The sequence below is a fragment of the Lepus europaeus genome, chromosome 1, assembly GCF_033115175.1.
Source record: "Lepus europaeus isolate LE1 chromosome 1, mLepTim1.pri, whole genome shotgun sequence".
NCBI classification, from domain to species: Eukaryota; Metazoa; Chordata; class Mammalia; order Lagomorpha; family Leporidae; genus Lepus; species Lepus europaeus.
This window is the reverse complement of record NC_084827.1, coordinates 141,071,887-141,084,322: the sequence shown is the minus strand read 5'-3', so window position 1 is coordinate 141,084,322 and position 12,436 is coordinate 141,071,887. Positions and strand designations below refer to the sequence as shown.

The 12,436-nt window shown below is 44.9% G+C and overlaps 1 protein-coding gene across 2 annotated transcripts in view; it reads left to right on the top strand.

Annotated features, from left to right (window-relative positions):
* Positions 1 to 5,127: 5,127 nt before the first annotated feature.
* SF3B1 (splicing factor 3b subunit 1) overlaps positions 5,128 to 12,436 on the top strand; it is a 40,644-nt gene continuing 33,335 nt past the window's right edge. For both annotated transcript variants that reach the window (XM_062189534.1, XM_062189545.1), the window contains exon 1: positions 5,128 to 5,285. In XM_062189534.1, coding sequence (XP_062045518.1) covers positions 5,258 to 5,285 — 28 coding nt within the window. In that variant the 5' untranslated portion in view covers positions 5,128 to 5,257. The remainder of the gene's footprint in view (positions 5,286 to 12,436) is intronic.

The following is a 12,436-nucleotide window of genomic DNA, read 5'->3' as shown; positions in this document are numbered from 1 at the left end:
CCCAAATCCAGTTTCCTGCCAGTGCAGGCCCTGAGAGGCAGCTGATGATGGTTGAAGTAACTGGTTCCCTGAGACATAAGGATTGTGTTCCTGGTTCACTCCCCCAAATGCTCACAACAGGTGGGGCTGGAGCCATCGGCTGGGAACTCAACCCAGGTCTCCAATATTGGTGGCAGGTACTCAGTGACTTGAGCCATCACCAGTGACTTGAGCCTCCCAGGGTCTACACCAAAAGGAAGTTGGAGGGGCTGGTGTCGTGGCATAGTGAGTAAAGCTGCCGCCTGTGATGCTGGCATTCCATATAGGTACTGGTTCATGTCCCAGCTGCTCCAGTTCTGATCCAGCTTCCTGCTAATGGCCTGGCAAAAGCAGCAGAAGGTGGCCCAAGTCCTTGGGCCCCCATGTGGGAGACCCAGAAGAAGCTCCTGGATCTTGGCTTCCACAAGGCTCAGCCCTGGCCATTGCAACCATCTGGAGAGTAGGCCAGAGGGTGGAAGATGTCTCTTTGGCCCTTTCTCTGTAACTCTGACAAATGCCTTAAATTTTTAGAAGTAAGATTTTAGTTTTAGAATTTTAGACATAACTGACTGGTAAATGGAAAATTTTTTTTTTTTGCCTGGAGTAGGTAGAGTCTGATATCCCTTTAACATAGGAGACCACTGATAATTTCAACACCGCAGGGCAAGGCTGGGGATAATTTATTCTGTGACAGTCCTTCTCTCAGCAGGGAAGAGGGTTGTTAAACTGTCACAAGTTTTTCTGTAGCTTGGAACTTCAAAGCCTTTACAGTCTTATCCCTAAAAGTAGTTTGTGAACTTATAGCTTGCATTCAACATTTGTCAAAATTACTCTATCTTGCCTTTTGTCTAGAGAAATTTTGTATGCTTGCTACTTTGTAAAGTTTGAGACTATGAACAGCCAGTGTCTAAGTGCCCTGATAAGAAAAGGTAAGTTTTGGGTTGGCACTGTGGCGCAATGGGTTAATGCCCTGGCCTGAAGCACCGGCATCCCATATGGGCGCTGGTTCTAGTCCCAGCTGCTCCACTTCCCATCCAGCTCTCTGTCACTTCCCATCCAGCTCTCTGCTATGGCCTGGGAAAGCAGTAGAAGACAGCCCAAGCCCTTGGGCCCCTGCACCTGCATGGGAGACCTGAAAGAAGCTCCTGGCTCCTGGCTTCAGATTGGCACAGTTTTGGCCATTGTGGCCAATTGGGGAGTGAACCAGCGAATGGAAGACCTCTCTCTCTCTGCCTCTCCTTCTCTCTGTGTGTAACTCTGACTTTCAAATAAATAAATGAATCTTTAAAAAAAAAAAAAGAAAAGAAAAGGTAAGTTTTAATTGGATGCTATCACTGCCAATTGTCTAAGTTTAAAAAGGGGGCTAGATCACCCTGTTTAACTTAAAGTTTTTAAAGTTTGTTTTTTTTTTTTTGTTTGTTTTTTTTTTTGGTAAATTTGGGATAGGCCAGGCCAAAGCTGGGAGTTGGGACCCCAATCCAGGCCTCCCACATGGGCACCAGGAACTCAACCACTCTAACCATCACCTTCTGCCTCCCAGTGTGCACATCAGCAAGAAGCTGGGATGGGGAGGAGAGCTGGTACTGGAATCCAGACACTCCAATATGGGATGTAGGCTTCTCAACCATTAAGCCAAACACCCACCTCCTCTAATAAATGAAACAAAGCAAACAAATAAACAAATAATAATAATAAAAAAACTCACCAGAAAAGGGTAGGAAACCTTCTGTGAGTAATATCTGATTATTACTTGCTAATATTGAAAATGGAAAGTAAAAAAAGACTTGTCGAAAAATATGTTTCTTCTGTCTGAATGTCTAATGCACTGTTTTAAAAACAAATCAGGAGGCCGGCACTGTGGCGTAGGGGGTGAAGCCACCACTTGCAGTGCCATTATCCCGTATGGGTGGTGGTTCAAGTCCCTGCTGCTCCATTTCCAATCCAACTCTCTGCTATGGCCTGGGAAGGCAGAAGATGGCCCTTGCACCCACGTGGGAGACCCGGAAGAGGCTCCTGGCTTCAGATTGGAGCAGCTTTGGCCGTGGCAGCCATTTGGGGAGTGACCTAGTGGATGGAAGACCTGTCTCCCTCTCTCCCTCTCTCTCTCTCTCTCTCTCTCTCTCTCGGCCTCTCCTTCTTTCTTTGTGTAACTTTGACTTTCAAATAAATAAATAAATCTTTTAAAAAAATTCAGTGAAGAGAAGGAAGTTTTCTTTAATTTATAGAAAAGTCCCTCATTTTTCACAGTGCTATACACAAGGGTATATCAAAGGTTTTGTAGGAAAAAGGAATTAAAAGATACTGGAGGGCCAGCACTGTGGAGGTAAAAGCCACTGACTGCAGTGCCAGCATTCCATATGAGTGCGGGTTTGAATCCTGGCTCCTTCATTTTCAATCCAGCTCTCTGCTATGGCCTGGGAAGGCAGTGGAGGATGGCCCAAGTCTGTGGGCCCCTGCACCCACATGGGAGACCTGGAGGAATTTCCTGGCTTCTGGCTTTGGCTTGGCGCAGCTCTGTCCGTTTAGGCTATCTGGGAAGTGAACCAGAGGATCAAAGGCCTCTCCCTCTCCTCTCTCCGTCTGTGTCCTTCTGTAATGTGCCTTTAAAATAAATAAATCTTTAAAAAAAATATTGCACAGTTTCCACATACTTTTTAAGAACTTATATAGGTATGCTCTATGTATTAAGTAACTTAATAGCTAGGAACTTGGAGAAACATGCATATATTATGAAGGAGCCAGCAGGTTCAGCTACTCTATGTCTTGAGAAGACAAGGGTGAATAGGTGATACCCACTCTGCAGCTGTTTTTCATTTCATTTTTCCCTCTAGTTATAAGATTAACACATGATTATAGCAGAGTATTTGGAAAATACAAAAAACACAAAGAAAAAAATCACACATAATCCCATCATTCACAAACATCTACTGTTAAGATATTGACAACTCTTTCTTCCTTCCTTCCTTTCTTTCTTTTTCTTTCTTCCTTCCCTCCCTCCCTCCTTCCCTCCTTCCCTGCTTCCTTCCTTCCTTTGATAGAGTTAGACAGTGAGAGAGACAGAGAGAAAGGTCTTCCTTCCGTTGGTTCACCCCCTAAATGGCTGCCACGGCTGGAGCTATGCCAATCCGAAGCCAAAAGCCAGGGGCTTCTTCCTGGTCTCCGATGCGGATGCGGGGGCCCAAGCACTTGGGCCATCCTCCACTGCCCTCCTGGGCCACAGCAGAGAGTTGGACTGGAAGAGGAGCAACCGGGACTAGAACCCAGCGCCCATATGGGATGCTGGCGCCGCAGGTGCAGGATTAACCAAGTGAGCCACGGTGCCTGCCCGACAACGTTTTCTTTTTCTTTTTGACAGGCAGAGTGGACAGTGAGAGAGAGACAGAGAGAAAGGTCTTTCTTTTGCCGTTGGTTCACCCTCCAATGGCCGCCGCGGTAGGTGCGCTGCGGCTGGCACACCGCGCTGATCCGATGGCAGGAGCCAGGTGCTTCTCCTGGTCGCCCATGCGGGTGCAGGGCCCAAGGACTTGGGCCATCCTCCACTGCACTCCCTGGCCACAGCAGAGAGCTGGCCTGGAAGAGGGGCAACCAGGACAGGATCGGTGCCCCGACTGGGACTAGAACCTGGTGTGCCGGCGCCGCAAGGCGGAGGATTAGCCTAGTGAGCCACGGCACCGGCCTACAACTTTTTCAATATACACTTTTCATATGACAGATTACCTTATATATAAGAATTTGTCTTTTTCAAAGACATGAGGCAAAAAACTTGATGTTCTTTTGATTTTTTTTTTGTTGTTTAGCAGGTTTTTTTTAAAGATTTATTTATTTTATTTGAAAGTCAGAGTTACACAGAGTGAGAAGGAGATGCAGAGAGAAAAAGAGGTTTTCCATCTGCTGGTTCACTCTCCAACTGGCAAAAATGGCCTGAGTTGTGCTGATCTGAAGCTAGGAGCCAGGAGCTTCCTCTAGATCCTCCCACGCAGGTGTAGGAGCCCAAGCACTTGGGCCATCCTCCACTGCCTTCCCAGGCCATAGCAGAGAGCTGGATAGGAAAAGGAGCAGCAGGGACTCGAACTGGCGCTCAAGTGGGATGCCAGCGCTTCAGGCTAGGGCATTAACCCGCTGCGCCACAGCGTTGTCCCCCCTATTAGATTAACTTCTGTTTGAACTAATAAAGAAATGGAAATTAAACAATTGAAGTTTTAAACTTATTAAATCGATTATTTCACAGATGCTGATAAAAATCCTATTTGTTACTGAAGTTTCCACTAATTATTTATTCAGACTGTGTCTATCAAACAGCAAGCTAAACTTCTGCTGGCTCTAACCTTGATCCCTACCTGTTTACCTAGGCTGCTTCCTAGACCCAACCTCCCTCAGTTCTTCTGTTCTTTTCAACCCCAAAGTCCAAAAATAGTGTGTCAAGTTATGACAGCATAATTCATATCTAAGCGTAACGAACATTGTATTCTGACTTACTAAAGTTCCTGATTTAGGAGTAACGTTTAGGGCAATTGTATTCTAAGAACCTATAAAGTGAAAAAGCTTTATAATGGTGATAGCATTCAAGCTGTGCAATTTGGAAACTCTGTGACTTTGCACAATTTACATATCTCCCCATTCTAATTTTTTTGTCTTCAATGGTATTAGCAATAGCTTGCCTATTTTACTGGACTATTTGTGAAGTAGTTTGGCAACGTCAGTTGGAAACGAAACTCCTATCGAGACAGCAGGCAATTATTGAGAAAAGGGCAGCAGGAAAAATGACCTTGAAAGATAGCGTGAGGTGTGAGAGCGTTGACTGTCTCCTTAGCTAAGCACTGCAACAGCTGAAACAAGCTAAGGAAAGCTTTTCTCCAGCCCCGAGACGCCTTTCGGGAAACTGGACAAAGGTAATTGAAAGGCTGAGGCCTCTTCCATCTCCGAACCCACAGTTTCCCTCAGGGTCTGTTCTTATATACCACCGAGGAATCTACCCACTCACTGCCTCCCTCGCCCCCAGGCAGAGTTTTCCCGGGTCACAAGCTAAGGCCCGCCCCCGGACTAATCCCGGTTCCTCCCACACCCACAATGCACCTCGCGATTCCCTCTAGGTGGCTGCTCTGTCACGTGTCACTCGACGGAGCGCGCTCTCGCTTGGCGCACGCGCAGAGAGCAGTCCCAGCTATTTTTCTCCGTGGCGGCGGCGACGAGCGGAAGTGCTTGGGAGCGCCAGTTCCGTCTGTGTGTTCGAGTGGACAAAATGGCGAAGATCGCCAAGACTCACGAAGGTAAGCAGGCTCTCCCGTTTACGTGCCCTCTCTGCCGCCAGCCTGCTAAGACTGCCTTTCCGAGCCTCTGACGCTCCTTTAGTTTCTTTTGTAGGAGGCCGAGTCCGCGCTTTGCGGGTCTGAGGCGTCTCCTCGGCGCTAGCGGCGCAGGCCACTGCCCCGCGTAATGGCGTCCTACTCGTACACCCCCGACAGGCGCTTTGTTCCGTGTTTGAGTGCAGCTGCTTGAGGGTTTCTTCTCTTCCCTGACCAGAAGCCTCGTTTAAGTGGGTGGCTGAGGAGGATTCCAGGCCGAGGGATGGGGGAAGCGTGGGAGGAGAGTCCCGCTCACCTCTTGGTACTGTGGTCGGCATAGTTTGTGCATGGAGTCGGGAAAGCGCTGAAACAGGCAGCCGCTTTTCGGGGAATGTTAAACCGAGGCCGCAGACTCCTGACCCTGGGTAAAATGTGTGTCTTCAGGTGTCTGGGTTACTTGGTTATTTTTCTTGGAAGAAATGATCCGGTGTTTTTTGCCTTCCTTAATCATTTATAGTATATTTATCTTTTTCTTTGGTGGCTGGTTATTGGAGGAGCATGTGCAAAAGGGAAAGTCATATTATCTTGGCTGGTGACCGAAGCTTTGAAGATAGTTGATCCTTTTCTAGTATACAGGGTACGCAAAATTAGGCGAATGTTGGGAGTAGAGTGAAATCCATTAGGGAGTGTCCAGAGAACAGGAAGTGGGGATTGGGAATTTAGAACTGCACTCCTTGATTTGGCTTTGGATCCAAAATTTACACTGGACACAAGGCTTTCAAGATGACTTTTACTTCATGTCGTTATTTATGTATGTCGTTTCTTGGTGTGTGGTTTGGTATTGGTTTATGAGAGGTAAGCGACTCAGAGGCCATCAAACATTACAGTGTGATGGGGTAAACTGACACGTATTTTCCTGAATTTTCTTAAGAGGCCAGATGACTGCTTAGATAGAAATGTAAGCAGTGTGTTCTGCGAACTTGGGTAGGAGTGATGGATTTATGGTTAGGGCTGTTTTCACAGAAGAGGTGTCCCCATTCTGAAAGGATCAATCAGCTTTAAATTAGGGGAGGACGTGTGAACCTGAGAGAACTGTTAACAAGGCAGTGCGTCTGAAAAGTATGTTGGAGAAGTCTGCAGTGGCAGGAAAAGAGGTGCAAAGGGGAAATAGAAGATGAATCTGGAAAGGTTGGTTAGGACCAGAATGTGAATGGAACTGAGGTTCAATGCTTTCTAAGCCCAGAAGTGTTCTTAGGCCTTAATCCTTTGTTTTTAGACTATCTCAAAATACCTTTTGCAAAATAACCAGAAAATATAAAGATGTTGCAAGTTTTGTTCATTCAGGAGTAGATTACTCATTTGGGGGTCACTTAGCAGCGTTGATAGCTTATTTATTGGTATCTTCAATATTTCATAACCTTGGTCAGGAAAATCAAATTTGCAATTGGTTTTCCTGCATGTTAGAAACCCAGCTAAAAGGCCTTTTGATTGCAAATCGTTGGTCAGAATTGCTGTTTTATTTGAGATTATGCTATCAATGTAAATTAAGTAATGCCTTAAAGAAAATAGTGGAAAATTTGGTTTAACATCTGAGTACTTTCTGTGAAAATTATCACTGTTGCAGGGTGATAACTGTTAAATAGAAATACAATATTTGCATAGCTTCTCGCTCTCTTCCTTGTGATATGTTTCTGCAGAACTCTGGTTCTTTGTGCTTCAGCTATTTTCACTTGTCAAGCTATTTCTTATAACCTGGAGAATTAGTTTCTTTTGGGGTTGGAGTGTGCTGCTGTAGTATTCAATATATTTGTATTATTTCACTTAGGATAGTTTTTCTGTTAAAGTTTTCTCATACTTTGAGATTGTTTACAGGAATTCTATCTTTGAATCCCCAGTAGGTGCATTATGTATGCTTAAATATTTAATCAACATTGAAAGATATAAACTGGAAGTATTAAAAAGAGTTTCACAGACAACGGGTACTTAATTGATCTTTGAAAGTTTGTGTTGGCTTGACTATATCTCTTTGGGTGAGATAGATGGGGGGAAGCAAGACTTAAACATCCTCTCAACTGAGAGGATGAAATATTAGGTTAGTGTCATCGTGGAAGGCTTCCCACCAGTGACCACAGATACTGGCTTCTCCTCTTTTCGCCAGGTAATATTACTTCTGTGTTTTAGGAAGGTCACAGGTTGTAGTGTGAAGGATGACCTGGAGTCAGAGCAACCATTCTTAGGCTATTGAAGTAGAGAGGATGACTTAGATTTGAACCCCACTGGTGTGCCCTTATAAAATATGTAATATTTATTTTTGTTTCAAGTAAAAAGATTATACAATGTTTTATTCTAAATGTTTCTGGTAGAGACATTTCTTTGTTGTACCATGTAATTCATTATTTTTTAATGTAAGCTTTTTGAAAATTTAAAAAATTTTTTAAAGATTTAGAGAAAGAGAGCTTCCATCTACAAGTTCTTCCCAAATGCCTGCAACAGCCAAGGCTGGGCCAGGCCAAAGCCAAGAGCCTGGAAGTTGGTCTGAGTCTCCCATGTGGATTACAGGACCCAATTATCTGAGCTGTTACTGCTGTCTCCCAAGGTGTGCATTAGCAGGAAGCAGCAATTGGAATCAGGAACAGAGCCAAGATTTGAATTCAGTCTGTCTGATAGGGGGTATGGGTGTTCCAAGCATGTCTTAACACTATGCTAAATACCTCCCTCTCCCCTCCCCCCAAAATTTATTTTTATTTTTAAAAAGTTTTAAATGGAAGAGGAATAGACAGACACAGACAGATCTTCCATCTGCTTGTTTATTCTCCAAGTGACCATAGTAGCTGGGGCTGGGCCAGGCTAAAGCTGTAACTCCATTCGGTACTTCCGTGTAGGTAGCAGGAACCCAAGTACTTCATGCATGGCTTTACCCCATGCTGCCACAATGCCCCACCCCCTTGTAATTTTTATTTAAAATGCACAGTTTCAGAGAGAGAAAGGTAGAGACATATCTGCCATCCACTGGTTTAGTCGCCTAATGTCTGCAACAGAAACCAGAAGCCTGGAATTCCATCCAGGTCTCCTTTGTGGGTGGCAGGGGCCCAAGCACTTGGCCCATCATCTGCTGCCTTCCCAGGCACATTAACAGGCAGCTGGATTTGGAGTGGAGCAGCCAGGGCTTGAACCAGTGCTTGAGTGTAATGGAGGCTCAAAGGTGGTAGCCTAACCCACTGCACCACAGTGCTGGACCCTGCTTGAAGGTTTTGAAATTTTTCCCCATAGACTCATTTGGGAATTGATATATCACTGTTTTCTACAGTGTTCAAGAGAGTAATTTACACTATAGTTAGTTCTGTTGATTTGTTTAGTGAACGGACAGTTTAGATGCCAGGATATACTTCCTATTTTTTTTAAAGATATCTTTTTAAAGATATATATATGTGTGTGTGTGTGTGTGTATATATACACACACATATATATATATATTTGAAAGAGTTACAGAGAAGGAGGGAAAGAGAGAGAGACCTTCCATCTACTCATTCACTCCCCAAATTGCCACAACAGCCAGGGCAGGCCCAAGCTGAAGCCAGGAGCTTGGAACTCCATGCAGGTCTCTCACATGGCGGGGTGGGGCAGGAGGCATCTTGTGCTTATGCTGCTTTCCCACACACATTAGCAAGGAGCTGGATCAGAAGTGGAACAGCTGGAACTCGAATTGGTGCTCATAAGGGATGCTAGCATTGCAGGGATGTCCTTTAAATCTCGTATTTGGGGAATCCTTATTCACTGTTTGCTCTGGATGAAGGAGAATAGATGTCACTTATGGACTAAAAGATTCAGTGAGAGATGAACATCTCACAGCTTTGTCTCTGGAACATGGGTAATGAACAGTGGTTAGATCACTGGAAGTATTACAGATTAAAAATGAGGAATAAAACAGCAAAGGGGGAATAAATGCTGCCTACTTGAGGGTGGCAATATCTGAGGCATGGGAAGAAGGAAAGGCACAGGAAAGGAAACTAATAGAGGGACAGAATTGGCAGGGAACAGTTATGGAGCTGTACTGGCAGTGACCTGGTATTAGTGGCATAAACTATCTCAAGAGTTTGATATTTAGGTCTTGGTTAAAACTACAAACAGTAAGGGTGTGCATTTGACCTAGCAGGTAAGAAATCCACATGACAGAGTGCCTCATTTGGGGAGTGAACCAGCAGATGAGTGTTTTTCTGTTACTGCCATCCAAATAAATGAAACACCCCAGGTTAGATATTTGCCATCTTTTTAAAAAAATTTTTTTGACAGGCAGAGTGGATAGAGAGAGAGAGAGAGATAAAGAGAAAGGTCTTCCTTTTTGCCGTTGGTTCACCCTCCAATGGCTGCTGTGGCCGGCGCATTGCGCTGATCCAAAGCCAGGAGCCAGGTGCTTCCTCCTGGTCTCCCATGCGGGTGCAGGGCCCAAGGACTTGGGCCATCCTCCACTGCCTTCCCAGGCCATAGCAGAGAGCTGGCCTGGAAGAGGGGCAACTGGGATAGAATCCGGCACCTCAACTGGGGCTAGAACCTGGTGTGCTGGCACCGCAAGGCGGAGGATTAGCCTGTTAAGCCACGGCGCCGGCCGATATTTGCCATTTTTTAAAAACATTCTTTGGGGCCGGTGCCGTGGCTCACTTGGCTAATCCTCCGCCTGCAGTGCTGGCATCCCATATGGGCGCTGGGTTCCAGTCCCAGCTGCTGCTCTTCCAGTCTAACTCTCTGCTGTGGCCCGGGAGGGCAGTGGAGGATGGCCCAAGTCCTTGGGCCCTGCACCCATGTGGGAGACCACGAAGAAGCACCTGGCTTCAGATCGGCATAGCTCTGGCCGTAGCGGCCATTTGGGGAGTGAACCAACGGAAAGAAGACCTTTCTCTGTCTCTCTCTCTCTCTCTCTCTCTCGCTAACTCTGTCAAAAAAAAAAAAAAAAAAGGTTTAAAAAAACATTCTTGGTGTTGTAGAATTATCTTTTGATATCAGACTCAATTCCCAGGTAAGATATGATCTGTTTATATCAGAAGGACTTCAATTTATTTGAACTTGCATTTCTAATTACCATAGAGTTTGTTTTTTTTTTTTTAAACAAGATTTATTTATTTGAAAGGCAGAGAGACAGACAGGCAGACAGAAAGGTCCTTCATCTGCTGATTCATCCCCCAAATGGCAGCAATGGCTGGAGCCAAGCCTGTCTAAAGCCAGGAGCTTGGAGCTTCTTCCGGGTCTCCCACATGGTTGTAGGGGCCCAAAGACTTGGGCCATGCTCCACTGTCCTCCCAGGCACATCAGCAAGGAGCTGGATCAGAAGTGAAGCAGCTGGGATTAGAATCGGCACCCATATGAGATGCCGACGCTGCAGATGGCTTTACCCGCTATGCCTTAGTGCTGGCCCCAGTAATAATGATTTTTAACTAAACAAACCAGAATAAAAGGAAACCTGCTTTTGAATGACTTGAGAGGCCAAATGAGCTAGCTGCTTAAATTAATTCACAAATTAAAACTTAATAACATATCCTCCTTCTGTACTTTCTGGGAAGAATTTGTTCTCTGATAGTGGAAAATATGCCAGGGATCAGAATGATTTTTCTTTTTTGTGTAAGTTTTCAGCTGAATAGTAAGATTTCTTTTTCTGTGGATCATTGGAATAAATTTAATGTTTAAGATGCTTGCATCTGCGATGGGTGTTTGGTGCAGTGCTTAAGGCATTGCTTGGGATGCCCACATTCCCTATCAGAGTTCCTGGGTTTAAGTCCTGACTACTACCAACTTCCTGCTAATGTGTTCCCTGGAAAGCAGCAGGTATACTCAAGTAGGTGGTATTCTGCCACCCACTTGGGAGATCTGGATTGAGTTCTGGGCTCCAGCCTTTGGCTTAACATTTTAAGATTTGTTTATTTTGAAGGCAGAGTTAGAGAGAGGTTGGTCTTCCCTCCACTAGTTCACTACCCAAATGGCCACAACGGCTGGGGCTGAGTGGATCAGGAGCCAGGAACTTCTAGCAGGTCTCTCATGTGGGTGCAGAGGCTGAAGCACTTGGGCTGTCTTCCACTGCTTTCCCAGGCCATAGTAGAGAGCTGAACTGGAAGCTGAGCAGCTGGGACTAGAGCCGGCGCCCAAATGAACTGCCAGTACTACAGGCTACGCCACAGCTCTGTGCCTGCCAGCCCCCCCCCCCCCTTTTTGGTATGTTTCCTCTAATTTATTTTTCAGACCTGACAGTAAATTTTATTTATTAATCATTTGTTGTCAGCAGTGGCCTATTTGCCCATTTTTAGTCATGTTTAAAAACTGCAGGAATACCTAAATATAGGTAGCTATAGTTTAGTGTTAAGCTTTGCAAATCCCAAAGAGGAGCCAGTGCTGTGGCACAGCAGGTTAAAGCCCCAGCCTGCAGCGCCAGCATCCCATATGGGCGACGATTTGAGTCCCGGCTGCTCCTCTTCCAATCCAATTCTCTGCTATGGCCTGGGAAAGCAGTAAGAAGATGGCCCAAGTGCTTGGGTCCGTGCACCCACATGGGAGACCCTGAAGAAGCTCCTAGCTCCTGGCTTCAGATCGCCTCTGCTCTGGCCATTGTGGTCATCTGGGGAGTGAACCAGCAGAATGGAAGACCTCTCTCTCTCTCTTTCTGGCTCTACCTCTCTCTGAAACTCTCTTTCAAAAAAAAAAAAAAAATTCCAAAGATGTAAAAATGTTCATAGGATTTTATAAACCTTTGCTGGCATAGATCGGAGAGAAAAATTTTTTTTAATGACTTACAGATTGAAATAACTTTCTATTATGAAATATTTTAACATATAGAAAGATATATGACAAAATGTAGCAAATTTTGTTGTAGCTTTATCAGTTCTTAATATTCTGCCATGTTTGCTCCATCCATTATACTTTGGAAATGAATCCTTAGACACAAAGGTACTTTATTTCTGAATGTAGTGATATGAACTTATTTAAATATTTGAGCACATTATGTTTAGCATTTTGGCATATTATTAAGAGATAGTAACTGAATTTTATTCTGTGGCTTGCAAAACAAGCTGCTGAGTTTTATGGTATCTGGTTTTTTAAATTTTGTGAGCAACATGGTGTTCATATAAAGGTACTCTAGTTACAGTGCATCAACA